Source organism: Triturus cristatus, chromosome 6, assembly GCF_964204655.1.
Source record: "Triturus cristatus chromosome 6, aTriCri1.1, whole genome shotgun sequence".
Lineage (NCBI taxonomy): Eukaryota > Metazoa > Chordata > Amphibia > Caudata > Salamandridae > Triturus > Triturus cristatus.
This window is the reverse complement of record NC_140589.1, coordinates 728,718,323-728,737,056: the sequence shown is the minus strand read 5'-3', so window position 1 is coordinate 728,737,056 and position 18,734 is coordinate 728,718,323. Positions and strand designations below refer to the sequence as shown.

The window sequence follows — 18,734 nt, the reverse complement described above, 5'->3', positions numbered from 1 at the left end:
TGGTGGCTCCAGCACCCGGACACTAGGGACTTCACATTCTACTCTAACCCACACAACTCGTAAAGCAGGATAGATTACATACTAATCAGAGGCCCACACACACATCTAATAGAACATTCCGACATAGCGCCTAGGTTAGTATCGGACCACTCTTGTACAAGCCTAAAGCTGAGCGGTTGCCATAACGTAGACATTCCCTGTAGGTGGCGTTTTAACAGCGAAGTCTTAGCTACCCCCGGGAATAAGGGGAAAATTGTGGAGGCAATAAGGGAATACCTTAGACACAACGACTAACCAGAGGATTAGCCCCTCCACCCTATGGGACGCTCTGAAGGCTACCATCAGGGGCACTATAATCGAAATTAAAGGCAAGATAAACAAAAAAACAAACTCACAGCTGTCCCAACTCGAACAGGACATCAAAAGCCTAGAAACAAATCACTCTAGGGCCACTCACGACACCAAAGTAATAACTGACTTAACTAAAAAAAAAATACGAATACAATAAAATCCTGAGTGAGAGAGACGGATTGTGTTTCAACAAATACAAGGCCATCAACCTCTGTGAAGCAAACAAAGCAGGAAAACTACTAGACTCCTACCTGAAACACAAGTGCAACCAATTTACCATCTTGTCCATCACAGATCCACACAACAAAACTCACAAGACACAAAGACATCCTCAAGACCTTTCAAGAGTTCTACCAGGAACTCTATAAATGCGACCAGATCCTGAATCTGGAGGCATGCAAGAAATACCTTAACAGACTTGGCCTCCCACAGTTAACCAGCGCAGAATCACAGAGTCTAGAGCAAGAATTCAACACCGCCGAGATTGAAATGGCAGTCAAATCTATGAAGGATAACAAAGCCCCGGGCCCGGATGGATATACAGCCACCTTTTACAAGTCCTTCCTAGATCAGCTAAAACCAACCATGAAGAGGGTGTTCAATCACTGTGCGGAACATGGGTTGGTATCTCAATCCATGTCCGAAGCGAAGGAGGGTAAGGATCAGTTGCTGCCCAAGAACTACAGGCACATATCCCTAATCAATGTGGATTGCAAAATATATGCAAAAATCCTAGCAACCAGACTTAACTCCGTCCTACCTAACTTAATAAGCAACTCCCAAGTAGGCTTCCTGAGAACACGAATGTCTAACGACAACACCAGACATCTCTGTCACGTACTAGAACACACAGCAAAGAACAGAAGCAGCGGTAGCTATCACCCTGGATGCTGAGAAGGCCTTCCACAGGGTATCATGGCCTTTTCTGGAACAGTGCATGAAATCCTTCAACTTAGGAGAAGGCTATATTCAGAAGGTTATGGCACTGTACGGGGATCCTAGAGCATGCATTGTCATTAATGGTTCACTCTCCAAGCCCCTCACACTTCAACATGGCACTAGACAGGGCTGCCCACTGTCCCCCTCACTCTTTGTTGGCATTGGAACCCTTGATCAGCAACATCAAGTTAAACGAGAAAATAAAAGGGGTCAACATTAATGATGTGGAAATAAAACTGCCCGTATACGCAGATGACATCCTAATAATCCTAATAGTGACACAGCAACCAAAGACCTCAATTGAGGCCCTGATAAACACCATAGAGATATACACAGGCCACTCAGGTTATAAGCTTAACAGGGACAAATCGGAATACAAACCCCTGAACATCCACTGCACTAGGGACATCCTAGGGGGGGGGGGGGGGGGGGGGGGGGGGGGGGGGGAATCAGGCCTGGCCTGGCAAACAGGGTTTATCAAATATCTAGGCATACACTTTGGCAACGACCACATGAGCACACTAGGCCACAACAAAAAGTTACTGCTAGAAAAGATAAAGAAACTCCTGGAGGCTTGGTCCCCGAAATTTATAACTTGGTGGGGCAGAATCGAAACGATCAAAATGATGATCACCCCAATGATCAACTACATGATCAGCATGCTCCCACTCCTGCTCACAGATGACTTCCACCGTAAAGTAGATAACGTGATTACTAAATTCCTATAAGCATCAAAAAGCTAAGACTGGAGAAAAAACTAGGAGGGGTAAACCTTGCAGACTTTAGAACTTTCCAAACTACATTTCTGGCCAAACAAGGAGCTTACTGGATACACACCGGTATGGCTACAAGTCAAGAGAGCCATACTGAACAACCTAAATCCAATGGCGCTGTTAACAGCTAACAAACCTCTCCATGCCTCCAGCTCCATTTTCAAGAACACAAAAATTGCCCTTCTAAAAATAGACAAGAAATTGGAACACAGCATAAAGGACTTGAAGATGGAGTCACTCTGGGCCAATAGTAAGATCAGATACAAGGGGAAATGCCTTGACCTCGAAACATGGATAGAGAGAGGCATATCCCACCCAGCCCAGCTTGAGGAAGAGGGGTACCCTACCACGTTTGCCGTACTGGAATCTAGTCATAGCCTATCAGACATCGAGTTTTACAACTTCCTGAAAATCAAAACAGCTCTAGCCAAAGCCAAGCTATCACCAGCCCAACCGGTATTTGGCAAAGATCAACAGACTTGGTCATCAGGTATCACACCTATACAAACTCCTACGCCCAAACACCACCAAAATTAATGACAAGGCAACTAACTACTGGATAAAACAAGGCAATGGCCCACTTAATGAGCAAGAACAGGCGACATTGTGGTCCTCTGCCTCGCGTAATAAAATCACCCTGGTACTAGCAAGAACTAAATTCAGGCTACTCCACAAAGCCTTCTGGACCCCCGCTCGATTGTTTTCACTAGGCCTCAGAGAAGATGAGTTGTGCTGGAACTGTAGCAAGGAAAAGGGGGACCTAGCACATCTTATCTACTACTGCCCATCACTTAAAAAATTCTGGGAGAAAATCTTCGGGTTCATAAATAACGTACTGGGCTGCACACTAACAACTGAATTTTCCACCCTTGCCACGGCATTCATGACCACAGCACTAAGATCAGAGCATGATACGGACCTACTGGACCTGCTTCTCACTGCAGCAGTGAAAATGGTCCTCAACAATTGGAAGGACACGACTAACTCCTCATACAAGGTCTGGCTCAACTGGGTGACGTACCTCAGGGGCGCGGATAGCATTGCGTTGCAGAACTCGCCCTGGAGACCAGCAACCAGGGGGATGTGGAGGTCACTCGACACGTACCTAGACTCTTACGAACCCCCATGAAGCCAGTCCGGCTCCCTCCTCCCCTCCCCGCAGGTGGGGGCAGGGCGAACCGGAGGTTACCACCACAAGCCGAAGGGATATCGGGGGGACTTGCACCACTCTCATCATACGCCAATTGGTGGGGTGTCAGATCGGTCACGTGACTAAAACTCCTATTAATCTCAGTCCCACAGAGCCCCTCTCTTATCTCCCTTTCACCTCTTTCTTTTCTCTTTCTCTCTTTCTATCAGCCTTTGCCTATGAATCTCAGCAAGTCAATGTAAGAGGAGATTAGCTAAAACAGATATCTTACCTAAAAGTACCTGTAACCACCGCATACATACTACGTTTGAATAACCCCGTGACAGAATGCTATTGTATTTGTTTGTATAAAACTAATAAAATACTTTGAAATTTAAAAAAATATATAAATAAAATAAAAAATCCAAATCTTTTGAAGAAGCAGAAAGAAGAGAACTAGGCCTATAGTGGGCATGAACTTTAATATCAGCCGTGGGTTTTTTGAGTAAAGGCAAGATTCTAGCATGTATCCATTGAGTTGCCACCATTCCTGAAGACCATGACGCATTCAAGACTATTAGCAATTGGGTTACTAACATGAGCCGCTTTGGCACATATGCTGGGTGCTAACAGAAAGGTGATTTCCTTTGGCCTGCACTATAAGCAAAATTCATACTGTTGGCCACGTCAACTCTTAGTGGCTTTGACCACACAATCTCTAAACCACTTCACATCCACCATGATGTGAAGTGGTTTAGAGATTGTGTGGTCAAAGCCACTACGAATTGATGTGGCCAACAATATGAATTTTGCTTATAGTGCAGTCCAAAGGAAATCACCTTTCTGGTAGTGTTTTATTGCACCCGATTCCTTTGGTCTCAAGGGGTCCCTCTCTTTTTCACTACAAATATGCTGGGTGGGCAAGGGTCAGATGGAGACCCTGATTTGAGAGACTTGATGACTGGAAAAAATTCACCCATGGAAATAGATGGAAAGTTGGAAAGAACAGGCATCTCAGAAGGCCTGCTAGAATATCTCACATCTACAGGCATATCAGCGCTCGGTGAAACATTCAACAGGCTTGCTTGGATAGTGGTGATTTTGTCATGAAAGTAAATGGCCAGCAGGTCACACCAGTCAGCTGTGGATTGTTGGCGTCTGGTGACACCATCTGAAATTCATGGACGTTTTAACAATTTTGAAATTCTTTGGATTTTTTGTGTAGCTCTTCTATTCTAGTCTCAAAAAAAGCCTTTTTAGCTATGTGCACCTAATAATAGTCTTTTAATGCTAAGTTATAGGTAGATTTATCATCCAAATTGTCGTTTTTCCGCCATATCCTCTTGAGAGGTTTACAATGTTTTTTGCCAGTCCTACTGTTTTCACTTTTTGGTTCTGAGGGATCCGAGTACGGAGACTGGGGCCAAGTCGCTAATGGTATTAAGAATCCAGCCATCCATGCGCTCAATGTCTAATTCAGGATCCCCAGAGAAAGGGTGTGGGGGTGGTCTGATTCCAAGGAGCAGCAAAGGCCTAACTGAAGCATTTTGTGGAAGGCTCTAGACATTGTCCGAGTTTCTTCTGAGAGAGAGTCGCAGGTTGTGGTTGGATTTGAGCCATTTGAACCTAATTAGATGGTGATCAGACCAGACCATACTTAAGGTAATGGCTCAGACAGTAGATCTTTACATTAGAAAGGATTTGGTCTAAAATATGACTGGCCTGTTAAGTGGGTGTGAACAACTGTTGGACAAGAACAAGGGAAGACATGATGACTGTAAGACAGGCTATCTCAAAGTCTGAGGGTTTATCCATATGGAGGTTTAAATCACCCAACGCTAATAAAATATGCATATTTACGGGACCAGGTTACTACTCAGTGATCTCAAAAAGGGGCTGGCATGACCTAGTGGTCCATAAATCAGAGCTCTGGCAATAGACTTCTGAGAAGATAGATGGCAGCGAAAGCTTAAACTTTCAGCTTCTTCTAGTTCCTCCAGGGAGACAGGTACACAATCGTACTCGCTTTTATATATTAAAGCCACCCATACACCATTAAGACGGTCCTTCCTAAGGAATTTTATATCCCAACGGAATGGCTGTGGATAAGGTTGGATTTGAGAATTCTGTAAGCCAAATTTTTGTAAGAAGCAGAAAGTCTGTTTTTTCTTCATCTAAATGCTCAGACGTGCATTTCATACTTTGAAAAGAGTGGACATTCAAAAGCACAGTCAAGAATTCCGCCGAGGCCGGACTAATTGTTTAGGTGGGAGTAGTAGACTTGCTCTTTTCTAAGATTTTGGGAGTACAATGGCAGTGTGTACAGGAGAAATCAGTTTTCAGTATGTTAGGTGGAAAGTGGGGCGCACAGAATGACTTGGGGCTAGGTTGAGCAGAGCAAGATTATCTTAGGCAACACAAAGCTGGAAACAGCCTTTACAATGGGGTTTTTACCTTGTTGTGCCTTTACCACGCATTTTTTAGCACGCATATTTTTGCCGCAAATATGCATCTACAACGCATGCCAATACCACGTATTTAAGGTAAGTTGGGGGCGTGGGGGCTCTTCCCCGCAAATACATTGTTTTTAAATCTAAAAATAATGTGTGGTATTGGCATGCGTTGTAAATACATATTTGCTGTAAAAACATGCGTGCCAAAAAATGCGTGGCAAAGGCATACGATGTATTTACCTGTGTTGTACAACCCACAAAGCCTACCTTCTGTCTTAAAACTGGCAGAGTGGCTGGTGCTGGCCACCTCTAGGATGCTGATGGGCGCAGACTAACTTGTCCTTGGCCCGCCTGCTGTACGCGTTGCGCCTCTCCTTAAATACATGTGGGCAGAGACTAGAGCACACACTGACCAAAATGGTGCCTCAGTGTCCAAAGGGAGCAGAAATGGCTGAGAAAACGATCGGTTTGTCCCCCAAAGATTTTTAGCTGCTCCCACCTCCCTGAAAGCCCTTCAAATTCCTTTAAAAAAATTGTACAATAGCAAAATGTGACCCAAAGTTTCAGAGAGATTAAAACGCACTTAAAACAATTATCAGCAGTTTTGGCATTTTGGCTTGGACTGCTCTTTGATGACGCTATGCAGCATTAACAAATACTTTGAAATGTTTTAAAAGCCCTAGCTTAATGACGTTTTCCTGGTACAAAATGGCGGACGTATTTAAGGCAAGGAGCAGAAAATTATGGCTGCCAAAAAAAGGAGACACTTAAGGGCAGGAGAGTAATGGGACAGGGTGGTGCGGGAGCAAGTCAGAACCACCGAAGAGCAGTGGGAAACAGGAAGGGGGACATGTGGGGGGGGAATAAAAAAAAGTGTTTTAAAAAGCCAAACTGTATGGGGAGGGGGTGGAAGAAGAAACAGACTAGCTGGATAGGCTGGGAGGGCAACACGAAGAAAACATAGGCAGGCATGTGAAGCGTGAAACTGCACTCAGGGAGAGAGAGCAAGAAAATACATTCACTCCCATGCAGTGCTCAAAGACGGACACTTGTAGTTTTTTGTTTAACGAGGTGCCAGTAGGGTAGACAACCATCTTGATCCTAGCTAGATTTACACTTTTTCAAGTTTCTGTCCTCCCCGATCTACTGTGGGTCACCAAATGTTGCAATTTTTGCTCGTCCTCGGGGCAGGATATAAATCACGGACTGTGAGGCACATCAATGGTCCAAAAAGATATACCAGCTCTGTGGAGAATGTACTTGGGAGGGGATGCAGCACACAAAATGACATAATACCTTTAGAGAGGTTTATAGATAGGGATGTGAGCAATCACAGTGAAGAAGCCCTGAACCATGAGGGGCGTGGCTGTACGTCTAAAGGTTTACATTAGCTAAATAGAGCTAACGGCCAGTCAGCCTTTGGATGGCTAATTTATTCAATTGCTTTTCTCACGTTGGCGCTGTAATAGGTGGTTTGATCAATTTAGTGTATTTAGAAAAGCAATTTAGTGACTTCAGGAATTTTTCACCATCTGGGTTTTGTTGCAATTTGGAAATTTCTGCGTATCGAACAAGTGACCACAAGTTAAAACAAAAGAGAACACTTGGGACTAAATATTGTTATAGTTTCATTACCTCTACGTCGCTCGTCCTCGACCCAGTCATAACTAATGAGGTATTCCACTTGACAGGAAACAAAACAGCAAACGCTTTTAGGCTCCACCCACCCTCCTGTCAGGGGCTATAATTACACAGCCAACAGAAAGCACATCCTGTTTTGTTTCCTGTCAGTGGACCTGACGGGGACGCTGGGGTAGGTGCTGGGCACTTACCTGGTTCGTATTGTCCTGTAGTTTACTCCTCTGCTGGGCTCTGGGGGTGCTAATGGACCTTCGTGGGAGTTCCTCGAGTCGGGCTGCTTGGCTTCCTGGACTCCTTCAGGCTCCTGGTTGCCGGTTGTGCTGGGCTGCGCTGTTTCCTGCTGCTGACCTTTGTTGCGGAGCGCCCGGGGTGGGGTCCAGGCGCTCTGTGTGGGGCACTTTCTCAGGAGCACTCGGGTTGGGTTCCCAGTGCTCCGTTTGGCGTGCCTGGGTCCCACTGTCTGTGTAGTGCGCCCGGGTGGGCTCCGGTTGCGCTGTGCTGCCGTGGTGTTCCCTGCCTTTCGGGCTGCAGTTTGGTGTGTTTTTCGCCTTCGGCAGCCGCGATGTGTGGTAATTTACGTTTGGGTCCGGACCACGCCCCCTCCCGCCTCGCTTTCGGTTCAGCTCAGCTGCTTCTTGTTGTGGGCGCTTTCCTACTTTCTTTTGTTTAAAAAGGGACGGGGGGGGGGGGGGTCGCCTTCTGTTCAGTTCCTGCCTTTGATTGGCTTGCTGGGTTCCTGTCTTTGGTGTTTGTTTCACATGCTGTTTGTTCGTGATGGGGAAGCATCACAAAAAGCGGAAGCATGTGTCTCCTGTTCCCTCTTCCTCTTCCTCTTCCCCCGCGGACAGTGAGGATTCTGCCCCTGCGGGGAAGCGAGCCAGGTTGGATGACGGCAGATTGAAGCACCTGACTTTGTCTGATCTGAAGTCCTCCAAGAAGTCTACTGGAAGTCGTTCTGGTGGGGGCGTTGCCCTCTATTCGGACATTTCTTCTTCTGAAGACGCTTCCTTGGGGGCGGTGGATCTAAAAGGCAAATAAGTTTCCAAGGAGTTCTTGCCTGACCTGCTTTCTCATGTGCATGAGAACATGGGTTTTCCGGATGATGCTGTGGCCAGTACTTCCTCGGATGCTGTTTTGCCGCAATTTCAGAAGCCTGTTGCTACTGCTCTTCCTATCCATCCCTTTGTGATGGATGTCCTCTTGAATGAGTGGAAGGACCCGGATCACATTATGATGCCGCGATTCATGTCGAAACTTTATCCTTTGCAGGACATGGAGGAGTCCTTTCCTGAGTCGGTGCATGTGGATTCCATTGTCACAAGTTTGGTGGGTCGTCCTTCTATGGCGGATGATAACATTCTTCGTGATGGTGTGGATAAGTAGATTGACTCTGCGTTGCGGAAGTCTTATCCTGGTTCTCACCTTGCCATCCGTTCTGGTGTCTATGGGGCTTATGTCCCTCAATCTCTGGTGACTGACTTTAAGACTTTGTTTTCCACGATGCAGGAGGGCGGCAGTTGCCTGGACTTCCTGGAATCCATGGAGCGTCAGGCCGAATTCCTCTCGGGCATTGCCTTCGATTCTGTGCGTGCTTCTGCCTTGTCCTGTGGTTCCTCTGTCGCTGCTCGTCGGAATCTGTTGCTGAAGGGTTGGAATACGGACGCCGCCCAGAGGTCCATGGCTTTGCGTTTGCCCTTTAGTGGCCCTCGTCTATTTGGGGACGCTCTTGAGGATAGGCTTCATAAGGTGTTCAAAGAGCGTAAACATTCTTTTTCCTTCCGTCGGTAGCCTTCTCGTAAGGATTTTTCTTTTTCTCATGCCAAGACTTTGTCAGCCTTCCAGGTTTCAACCGTCCTCCTTTAAAGGCCAGAGAGGTGCTGGTAGGGGTTTCCCTCGGAAGTTCCAGAAGAAGCCTCCCCGTGATGCTGGACAGAGCCCGCAGCGTTCCTGACTATGCCACCCCGGAGGTCGGGCGCGCTGGTGTTGCGCCCGAGGTTGGTGGGAGGTTGTGGTTGTTCCTTCCCGCTTGGCGTCTGACGACCTCCGATCAGTGGGTGCTGGATGTCCTGGAACGGGGGTATCGGATCGAGTTTCTGTCCCTTCCTCCTCCCTCGGGCGCGGTGCGGACTACCGACTCCCTTGAGCCGGCCCCGTCGTCAGTCCTTGGTGGACGGTGTTCGAGCTTTGTTCTTGAAGAAGGCGATTGTGCCCGTTCCCCGGTTGGAGTAGGGTCTGGGGACCTATTCGATTGTCTTTCTTGTTCCGAAGGTCACAGGAGGGTTTTGGATTGTCATCAATCTCCGGAGTCTGAACTTGTTTATCCAGAAGATCCCTTTCAAGATGGAGACCTTGCAGCGGGTGGTTCCTTTGATTCAGGCCGGCTGGGTGTTTGCTACGCTGGATCTCCAGGACGCCTATCTTCATGTGCATGTGGCTCTGGAGGATCAGATGTTCCTGCGCTTCTGCCTGGAGGGTCGTCATTGGCTGGTCTGTGTCCTTCCGTTTGGTCTCCGGTCCACTCCCCACGTGTTCACCAAGGTGGTTGCTCCCTTGGTGGCCCATCTTCACCTCCTGGGTGTGTTGGTGTTCCCCTACCTAGACGATTGGCTGCTCCAGGCTCCTTCCCCGGCGGTCCTGTCTCGGCACCTGTCTTTGACCATCCGTACGCTACAGCAACATGGATTTCTTGTGAACTTTCCGAAATGCCAGCTACTTCCTGCAACTCGGAGGACTTTCATAGGGGCCGTCTTCGATTCAGTCCTGGGCAAGGTGCTCCTTCCGGATTCCCGGCTTGGGCGTCTTCAGTATCTGTTGCGGGGGTTGTTGTCCCGGGTTGCGGTTCCCCTCCTTCAGTGGCTCGAGGTTCAGGATCATTTGGCTGCTACTGTCTTCACAGTGCCCTGGGCCAGGGTTCATCTTCGGCCTCTGCTGTGGCATCTTCAACGTTGGGTGCCGTTTCCAGTTCAGGACTATACTCTCTCTGTGCCGGTGTCTCTGGAGGTGGTGTCCGCTCTCCAGTGGTGGCTGGATTCCTCCAATCTCTCCAAGGGGATGTGGATTAGCCTGCCACCTCCATTGGTGTTGACGACGGATGCCAGTGCGTCCGGTTGGGGGGCAACTCTGGGTCAGTGGTCTGTTCAGGCTCATTGGCTCCGGGTGGAGTCCCGCCGGTCATCCAATTGGAGGGAGCTGTCTGCAGTGGACCGTGCTCTTAGTTTCTTCCAGAATCGTCTACTGGGGTGCAATGTCCTGGTGAGGTCCGACAACTCAGTGACTGTGGCTTACATGAACCACTAGGGCAGTACTCGCAGTCCTTCGTTGAATCTGGTGGCCTGTGCGATGCGGGTTGGGCGGAGTGCCATCTTCTGGCCATCTCTGCTCAGCATATCCAGGGTGTGGACAATGTGGTGGCGGATGCCTTGAGTTGCAGGTTTCAGTCTTCTCTGACCCTGTGTCTCTCCCCCAGGATTTTCCGGACGATCTGTAGGAGGTTCGGGACTCCCCAGCTGGACATGTTTGCCTCCCGGGCCGATGCCCTCGGACTCCGGAGCTGGGTGCTTGAGGGGTGGGGGCATTGTCTCTTCAGTGGCCCCCTTGGTTGCTGTACGCCTTCCCCCCCGATTCCTGCCTTCTTGCTGATGGTCCAGCGGGTGGGTGCCCGGGTGGTGGCTGTCTTGCCTCGGAGGTCCTGATTCCCGTTGTTGTTGAGCCTGGCGGTGGACCCTCCTTAGATTCTTCCCCTCTACCCGTCTCCCCTGAGGTCTCCCTCCCTCCTGGTCCCTCTCACCCTGGCGGTCTGGAGGTTGAACGGTTTTCTCTTGGAGTCCGGGGTTTGCCTTATCACCTCTTCACTGTGATGCAGGGGTCCCGTAGGAGTTCCACTTTGTCCTCCTACTCTAAGCATTGGGCTTCTTTCTCCTCCTGGTGTTCGGGGCTTGGTCTCTCTCCTGTCTCTTGTCCTATCACTTCTATCCTTCAGTTTTTAGGTCGAGGGACCGTCCGGTCTGCCGAAGGCAGAACCGGAAGTCCGGAGATTTAATGATTCTTAGAGTGGCTATTTAGCCCGCCTCTCTTTTTGCTTCTCCTCCATTGGCTGGCTTCCTAAATGGAGGCCAGCCATTGGAGGAGAGAGCCGTCCCTCCAAATAGGCTCCGTCTTTTTCAGATTCGGGGGCGTGTTCCGTGCTGTTCTTTCCACTTTTTAGCCACGCCCTTTTTAGAACAGCAGGAACACGCCCTCGAAGCTGAAAAAGTTTGGAAGCTTCCCGTGTTTTGTCTCCTTTTTTCGACCTCACTCTAACTGCCAACCCGCAGCCTCCCGGACCCATTCAGGGAGAACACGAGCTTCGGACACCCCGCGCCGCTCTATTTCATCGCTGCTGCGTTCTGTTAATACTATCGTATGTTTTAATTTAAGTCAGTTTTGGATTGGAGACTGTTGTGATCTTCCAGGGAGCTGATTCTAATTTCGGCATTGATGATTCTCATTGTAAGGTCTTTTAGGTCCTTTCGTATCGCTGCCACCTCTACTTGTAACAGATCCACATTCGCTTTTGTGCTCTGGGTGATGTCATGCACTGAGTTCAGTTTCTTTGGTATAATATTCAATATCGAAGCACTGTCACGCTTGTCTTTAATGTGAGATTAAGGAAGAGGGGGAACATGTTTTGCTCTCTTTAGAATCATTATCTATATGGTCTCAATGATGTTTAATCTCTCTAGATTCTGTCATGGTTGAAAGGAACGGGTAGTGAAGATAAAGCAGAAACCAATTGCGGTAGACATGCATAACAGGGATACCTCTCCGACGGTTACTTGGGGAGTAATACTGTACGAAGGACAATGTATATGCAAATAGTAGGTAGAGATTAAGACACCCCTGGGGTGTTTCGTATGGCAGCACTATACAAGGACGATGTCGAAAGGTCCGGTAGGCATGTGGATCACAAGATGTAATGAGCACAAGTAGTGAGCACTAGAGAGTATTACTTGTGAAAGTAGAGATTATTGTTTAGCCACGTTGACATCCATGAATACACTCTAAAAGTGGCATTCTTCTCTATTAAAACTGAAGTAGGGCTTGTGACCCCAGATCAGCAAAACGGGAATCGGGAGGGGTTTTCACCTGCACAACGAGATGCGAACCACCGTGCGTGCAACTACCCCCCCCAAGTGTTGCATTCGTGACCGTTGTGTACGCTTTGTTGCGGAGATGAAATCTCAGAGATCTTACCGCTGAGATGACAGCGGGTCATCCAGCGGTCTCCTCCTTGTCATTGGGCATGCACTGGGAGGAGACGTCGCTGCAGCCAGAAATGGTTAAGAGAGCGGCGCCACCATGATGGGTGTGGCGGTGACTGCGATCGCTCCAATAATACTCAGTTGGCAAATCTTAGGGGGTGACCAGGATCAGTGAGCTCTCATTCCGGTGTGGCAAACATTCCCCAACCACTGAGCTACAGGAGATGGGCGGAGTCAGATTTAGGAGGCTGTCAGCAGGAGATTTTAGACAGGCTCGCCAGAGCACTGAAAGAAGCTGCTATGTCTCTCGGCTTAAAGCCTCGTCACCCTTATTCATAACATCCTTAAAGATATCTTTCTTAGTACAAAGTCTTGATCATTTTTAACATGTATGGCAACACATATTTCAGGTGAAGCCCGGCTTCTTTAGAGCAATAGTGCTTTATTTGATCATCAAACCAGATAATAAGTGATAAAACTGAAATAAAAAACAAAATATAATTGATGAGTTGAACCATCATAGTTTAAAATCTTGCTGGTTTGTTACAGCTGAAATGTAGTCATCGTGTTTAATGGGTGAGCCTATGGGATGGCTCAGGCGTGTGAAGCGACCTCGGTCACAAGGTCGAGTCCCAGCAGGGCCAACGCAGCTCTTCATTCTCCCGAAGTCGTTAGTTGAGCTCCATTACATTGGTGTACTAGGTGACGCCTTTTATGTACAGCGCTTAGGAGTTGCAGTCTCTGGTCATAGGAGCTATGGTAATCCCGCACAATGTATTGTATTTGTTATCTTGAAGTCGTTTGTGTCTTGTGCGCGCTTTTCGTTGGGAGCTTGTGGAACTGTGGCCCTCTGTCCCCGGCTGCCACATAAATAACTTTAAACTGAAGAGGTCTTGAACGAAGAAGCGCTGTTCTCTGCGAACACTTCAAGAATGTTCTTTGGCGCTATACATGCAGATACGTGAACTCAGATGACGTGCTCTACAATACTGATTAAGTCGTCAACAACTACGTTAAAAATCCTTATGGCCATCTAAGTCCACGCTGCAGGTCCCGTTTATATTTATCTTCACCTTAGATAATTTGTGTTTTCCATAACTCTCTCTAACTCACTACTCCACTCTATCTCACTATCTCACAACTTCTCTCTCTCAAAACATCACTACCTCACTCTCTAGCTCACAACCTCACAACTTCACTCTCTCTCACTCACTACCTCAATCACTCTCTACCTCACTACCTCACTCTTTCTATCTCACTAACTCACTTTCACTACCTCTCTCTCTATCTCACTACATCACAACATCACTCTATGCTTATATATCACTACCTCACAACATCCCTCTCCCTCACTACCTCACTCTTTCACTACCTCACTCTCTCACTACCTCACTCTCTCTCACTCTCTATCTACCTCACTTTCTATCTCACTCTCTATTTCAATACCTCACTCTCTCTCTCCATCTCACTACCTCACTCTCTCTCTGCTAATGCAATAGGTATCACATATGCAAAAAAAAAGCTAATGCCAATAGAAATCACAATGCCATTTATTTAGGGATACAAAAATGATAAAAAATAATGAGCAATACCAATAGCTCTACCTATAATATTGCCGAGACCATTGCATTGTAAATGCTTGTTTTGGGATGGGTTTCATAGGGGCCGTCTACGCTGAAGGGGCAGTGGGCTGCTGTTCGGGCTTTCCGGGATCCGGCTTTGCTCCCGTCTTCGGATGGGTTGTTGGTTTCCCAGTTGTTCCGGAGTTTCTCTCTGTCCTCTCCTTCTATTCGTTCTCCGGTTCCTCCTTGGGATCTTTCTTTGGTCCTAGGTGCTCTGCAGTCCTCTCCTTTAGAGCCCTTTGAGACTGTGGACCTTAAATTCCTCTCTTTTAAAGGTGGCTTTTTTGGTTGCTGTTACTTCTGCTCGGCGGTTGGGTGAGCTCACTGCCTTGTGTTGTTCTCCTCCCTTTTTTGTGTTTCTTGGATGACGCGGTGATCCTTTCTTTGGATCCTGGGTTTGTTCCAAAGATTCGTTCTCATTTTCATTGCTCTCAGGAGTTGATTCTTCCTTCTTTCTGTCCTTCTCCTTCCTCGCCTGCTGAGTTGTTGCTTCACTCCCTGGATGTGAGACGTGCGTTGTCTGTTTATGTTGCCCGCACTACGGGGTTTCGTTCTTCAGACTCTCTCTTTGTGACCTTTGGTCTGGCTGGTCGGGGTAAGGCTGCCTCTTGTCTTACTCTGGGTCGCTGGATCAAGGCTGTCATTTCTCTGGCTTATCAGGGCTCGGGTTTGCCTTGTCCTTCTGGGGTTCAGGCCCGTTCCACTAGGGGTGTTTCTGCTTCCTGGGCTGCTTTTCCCTTGATGAGATCTGTCGGGCTGGGACTTGGGCGTCTGATTCTACTTTTGAACGGCACTATCGTCTGAATTGTGCTGTGTCTGACAGGACCAATTTTGGTTGTGGTGTGTTGCGTGCTGTGGGGGTTGTTCCCCCCCCCCCCCCGATTCTCTGTGTTTATTAAAAGTTTTTTCACTTGCTGCACTCCACTTTTTGTGTTCGGTCTCTGTTCTCTGTGTGATTCACCAAAGACCTGCTTGTGGGGTTGCTTTGGTATGCCTCATTAGTTATGACTGGGTCGAGGACAAGGGACGTAGAGGGAATGCTATGATTACTTACCGGTAATCCACATTACTCTTAGTCCTACTCGTCCTCAACCCAGTCATACTTCCCACCCGCCCTCCCTGTTCAGGGCTTTGTTGCTTGGTATGTCAGGATGTGCTTTCTGTTGGCTGTGTAATTATAGCCCCTGACAGGAGGGTGGGTGGAGCCTAAAACCGTTTCCTGTTTTGTTTCCTGTCAAGTGGAATACCTCATTAGTTATGACTGGGTCGAGGACGAGTAGGACTAAGAGTAATGGGGATTACCGGTAAGTAATCATAGCATCAACCTGCACTGGAGGGGGAGGGGCCAGGTGGTCATTACCAGTCAACTCCAGACATGAATGTATAAAGAAAATCATACCCATGTAGGTTGAAAACCGTAGAGGACATTTGTCCTCATAAAATATAAATGTCGGACACACGTGTTTCCTATAAAGAGGACAACAGCCTGATTTAACAGAAGAAAGCTTGATAGGAAAGAAAAAAAACTGCCCACCCCCCAAAAATAGCAATCAGCGATTGACAATCCCTCAGTCCTCAAAATAGACATCTTCAAATAAGATTACATGCAAGGTATCTCAGCAAGGAAAAAGTAATTTCATGCACAAACTCTCCCGTGGAGTGAAAGTGGAAGGTTTACCATCCTAGGTATGGGCTAAAGAATTCAAGAATGCAGAGTGCTGTTGGAAAAAACCCACTGCTGCCAGAAGAAAAACAATTTCCATAAGTCATGGCTCACTATTCAATAACTCTATACAAACCTCGTCCTGTGGTGCTGTCGCTTTGGAATTGATTTCAGATACTATTGCACCTCTTAGTGAAATAATCTAGGTTCCAAGGCCAAGTGGCAAAGTACACTACAAGCTCTTTGTGAACGCCTTAGCTGCCTAATCAGTCCATGGCACATAAATATGACAACTTGGGCCAGTAGTGGCATTTTAAGCAACAATTGAGTGCAAGCTGATGATTTTTAAGCTAACACTCACAATTCAATGAATTGCATAAGTAATGCTAAAACCAAAACTATACGTTCGGATATGCAACTCCTGCACAATTTAAAAAAAAATTAAACACAGAACAAGCAGGCGTTGGTGTCACTCCAGGGATGAAAGTGCATTAAAAAAAAAGGTATGGGAACTGTGTTACTGCGCTCATCGGGGGCAGGGTGAGTAGGCGTGGGGGCAGGGTAAAAGGTGTGGCTAAAAATACAAAATATTCTGTAACTTTTTTCGTTCTCTCCCCTACAGGCAACTACATATAAAATAATACACGTGAAATGAAAAATAAATGCAAATTAGGTAAATCAGTGGGAAATGCACTATCGTACAGTATGAAACCTCTATTAATGCACTGAAAAGTCTGCATATGTAACCAGAGAACCACAGAATTGAAACCTGGTTGGTGCAGTGGAGACTAGTTACTTGTGAATGTATAGTGCAGTCTGGGACAGAGAGCACTCTAAATATTTAAGTCATCATTTTAAACTTGCATTAGATGCAGTATAAGATAGGCTGCTACAAAATGAACAGAGGTGTACGATAAAAAAAAGTGTTTAAAAAATATCGATTTAGTAATACCCAGACTGTACATAGTGCAAATTATTATTATTATAACTGTCTTTTAAAAGCACTCGCATCACAGCTCGCATAGTAACTCCCTTGCAATCCGTGGCGGCTACTCTGCTAAGGTGGAGGAGCGTTGCCCCGCTGCTATTCAGCAGTGTAAGAAAAAATAAAATGATAACTCAATGTTATCATTTTTTTTTGTTGCGGTCACAGCAGCTTTGGGAAGCAGGGCAGGGCTGCTCTGCTGAAGGAGCAGCGGAGGGTAGGAGTGGGTTTCACTCCCTACATGTGCAAGAATGTTTGGCCGGTCCTCTCGGGCCGGCCAAACCTTCATGCACACATAGCATGCCCTCCATCCAGGCTGTAAGGCCCCCATGCCCCTTATGAGCGTGAACCACTGAGCTCATACCAATCACAATTCTGCATTGCAGTGTTGTGATTGGCTCAGGGGAGACTGGGTGCTCCCTGGGTCCTTCCTGTTCGGCCAGAGGAAGGAGTGCACCACTGCTTGCAATAGCACTCAAAAAGAATAAATGTCTCATCAGGAAGGATCAAGTGGTTCCATCATTTAAAGCCAATACCGGTTTCTAAGCACCCTTTACATTTGTACACATTTACAATTCTTTCAGGCAAACAGGCACATTGGAAGCTTGTTTAGCTGACTGCCCCACCATCGGTTTCAAAAGCACAGGAGACTCCCTGCCTTACACTCCGCTGAAGCATTTCAACACTCGGATTTAACGATGGATGGTTGGCTTTTCATAAATAATAGGGGGAACTGTTTGTCTAAAATTTAAAAAGTATGGGCACGTCGTGCCCCTCAGATCCCGCCCACTTCGCCTCACACTGTATAAGGATACAATGCAAAAGCAACCTGCTCTTCACCGGTACTTCAAGATATGCATCCAGAATGAAGGGTATCATTCATAGTACTGGTAGCATTTTCAGACAGCCTAAGAATAAAATTAGCAAAAGAATTTCAGAGACGTTGTGGCGTCTGCATAGTGGAGAGCTTCGGAGGATATCTGTGACAATGACAATGAATGTACCGGGTGATTCAATCCTAGTGTGTGCTACGACAACCCCGGCAACTGCATTCTTTGTGCGCGTGTCTGGGACTGTCTCTTGCTGTGCTGCCACTGTTACTCACTGCTGTCTCATCACGATAGGCTTCGGGGTACTGGAAGGGTTGCATACTGCAGGCACAGGACGGGCGGCAGTGGACGATGTTCCTCCCTACACAGAGACCGATAAAAGAGGAGAAACAACTCTCCCAACCGGCTTCAGGAAGTGCAGAATACCAAGGAACGCGGTCTAGACGATCTTTTATACAACCCGCGGCAAACATGGACGCCAGCTTGGAGTGTGTTCATTTACGTTCCCTCCGGCTCTTTGCTAGCTGTGTATGGAAATGAAGCTATAGTGAAATACAATTTGGACAATAGAAAATACATTCTTTCCTATTACTTTCCTTTTTTAAATTGTGTACCTGACACGAATTATTAAGTAAACAAATGATGAGGAGATTTTATAACTATAGGACAATACTCTAGACAGATTAACCGTTAATAAAAGTGTTTGGTATTATAAGAAGTACATTTCCTTCTCGTACTGTGCGATTTAAAATCTATAAACAATCCATAATTGAAGCTGTCTCGTCTTTTTACAGGATTGGTCAGATGGCGGATATCGTTTCGTCCTCTTTCTATGCTGTCGAGTACAACAGACACTCGGTCTGAGAAATAAAAGCATCCCGCGCACGCAATCGAAACAATAATTCTATGAGTATGTATGAAGTTCATACGTATAGTCTAACTCTAAGTCCTTACAGCTTCATAAATATTGCAACAGTTTTAGTCAAGGAAGGAGAGAAAACCTGTATGAGCGTAAAATTATTGTGGCAGGAGTGGGAAACGGGAATACCACGACTATAGGTGAGGAAATAGGAAGAAGCCGGGAAGGGCGCAAATTGAGGAGTCGGGA

At 47.0% G+C, this 18,734-nt stretch overlaps 1 protein-coding gene across 2 annotated transcripts in view; it reads right to left on the bottom strand.

Moving 5' to 3' along the window:
- The window catches only part of PREP (prolyl endopeptidase), a 692,721-nt gene extending 674,662 nt beyond the window's left edge, over positions 1-18,059 (bottom strand). The window contains exon 1 of one of the 2 annotated variants that reach the window (XM_085611249.1): positions 17,902-18,059. In XM_085611249.1, coding sequence (XP_085467375.1) covers positions 17,902-17,946 — 45 coding nt within the window. In that variant the 5' untranslated portion in view covers positions 17,947-18,059. Of the gene's footprint in view, positions 1-17,800 lie in introns of both variants that reach the window. The other variant, XM_085611250.1, reaches the window with a different exon arrangement.
- Between the last annotated feature and the right edge of the window lie 675 nt (positions 18,060-18,734).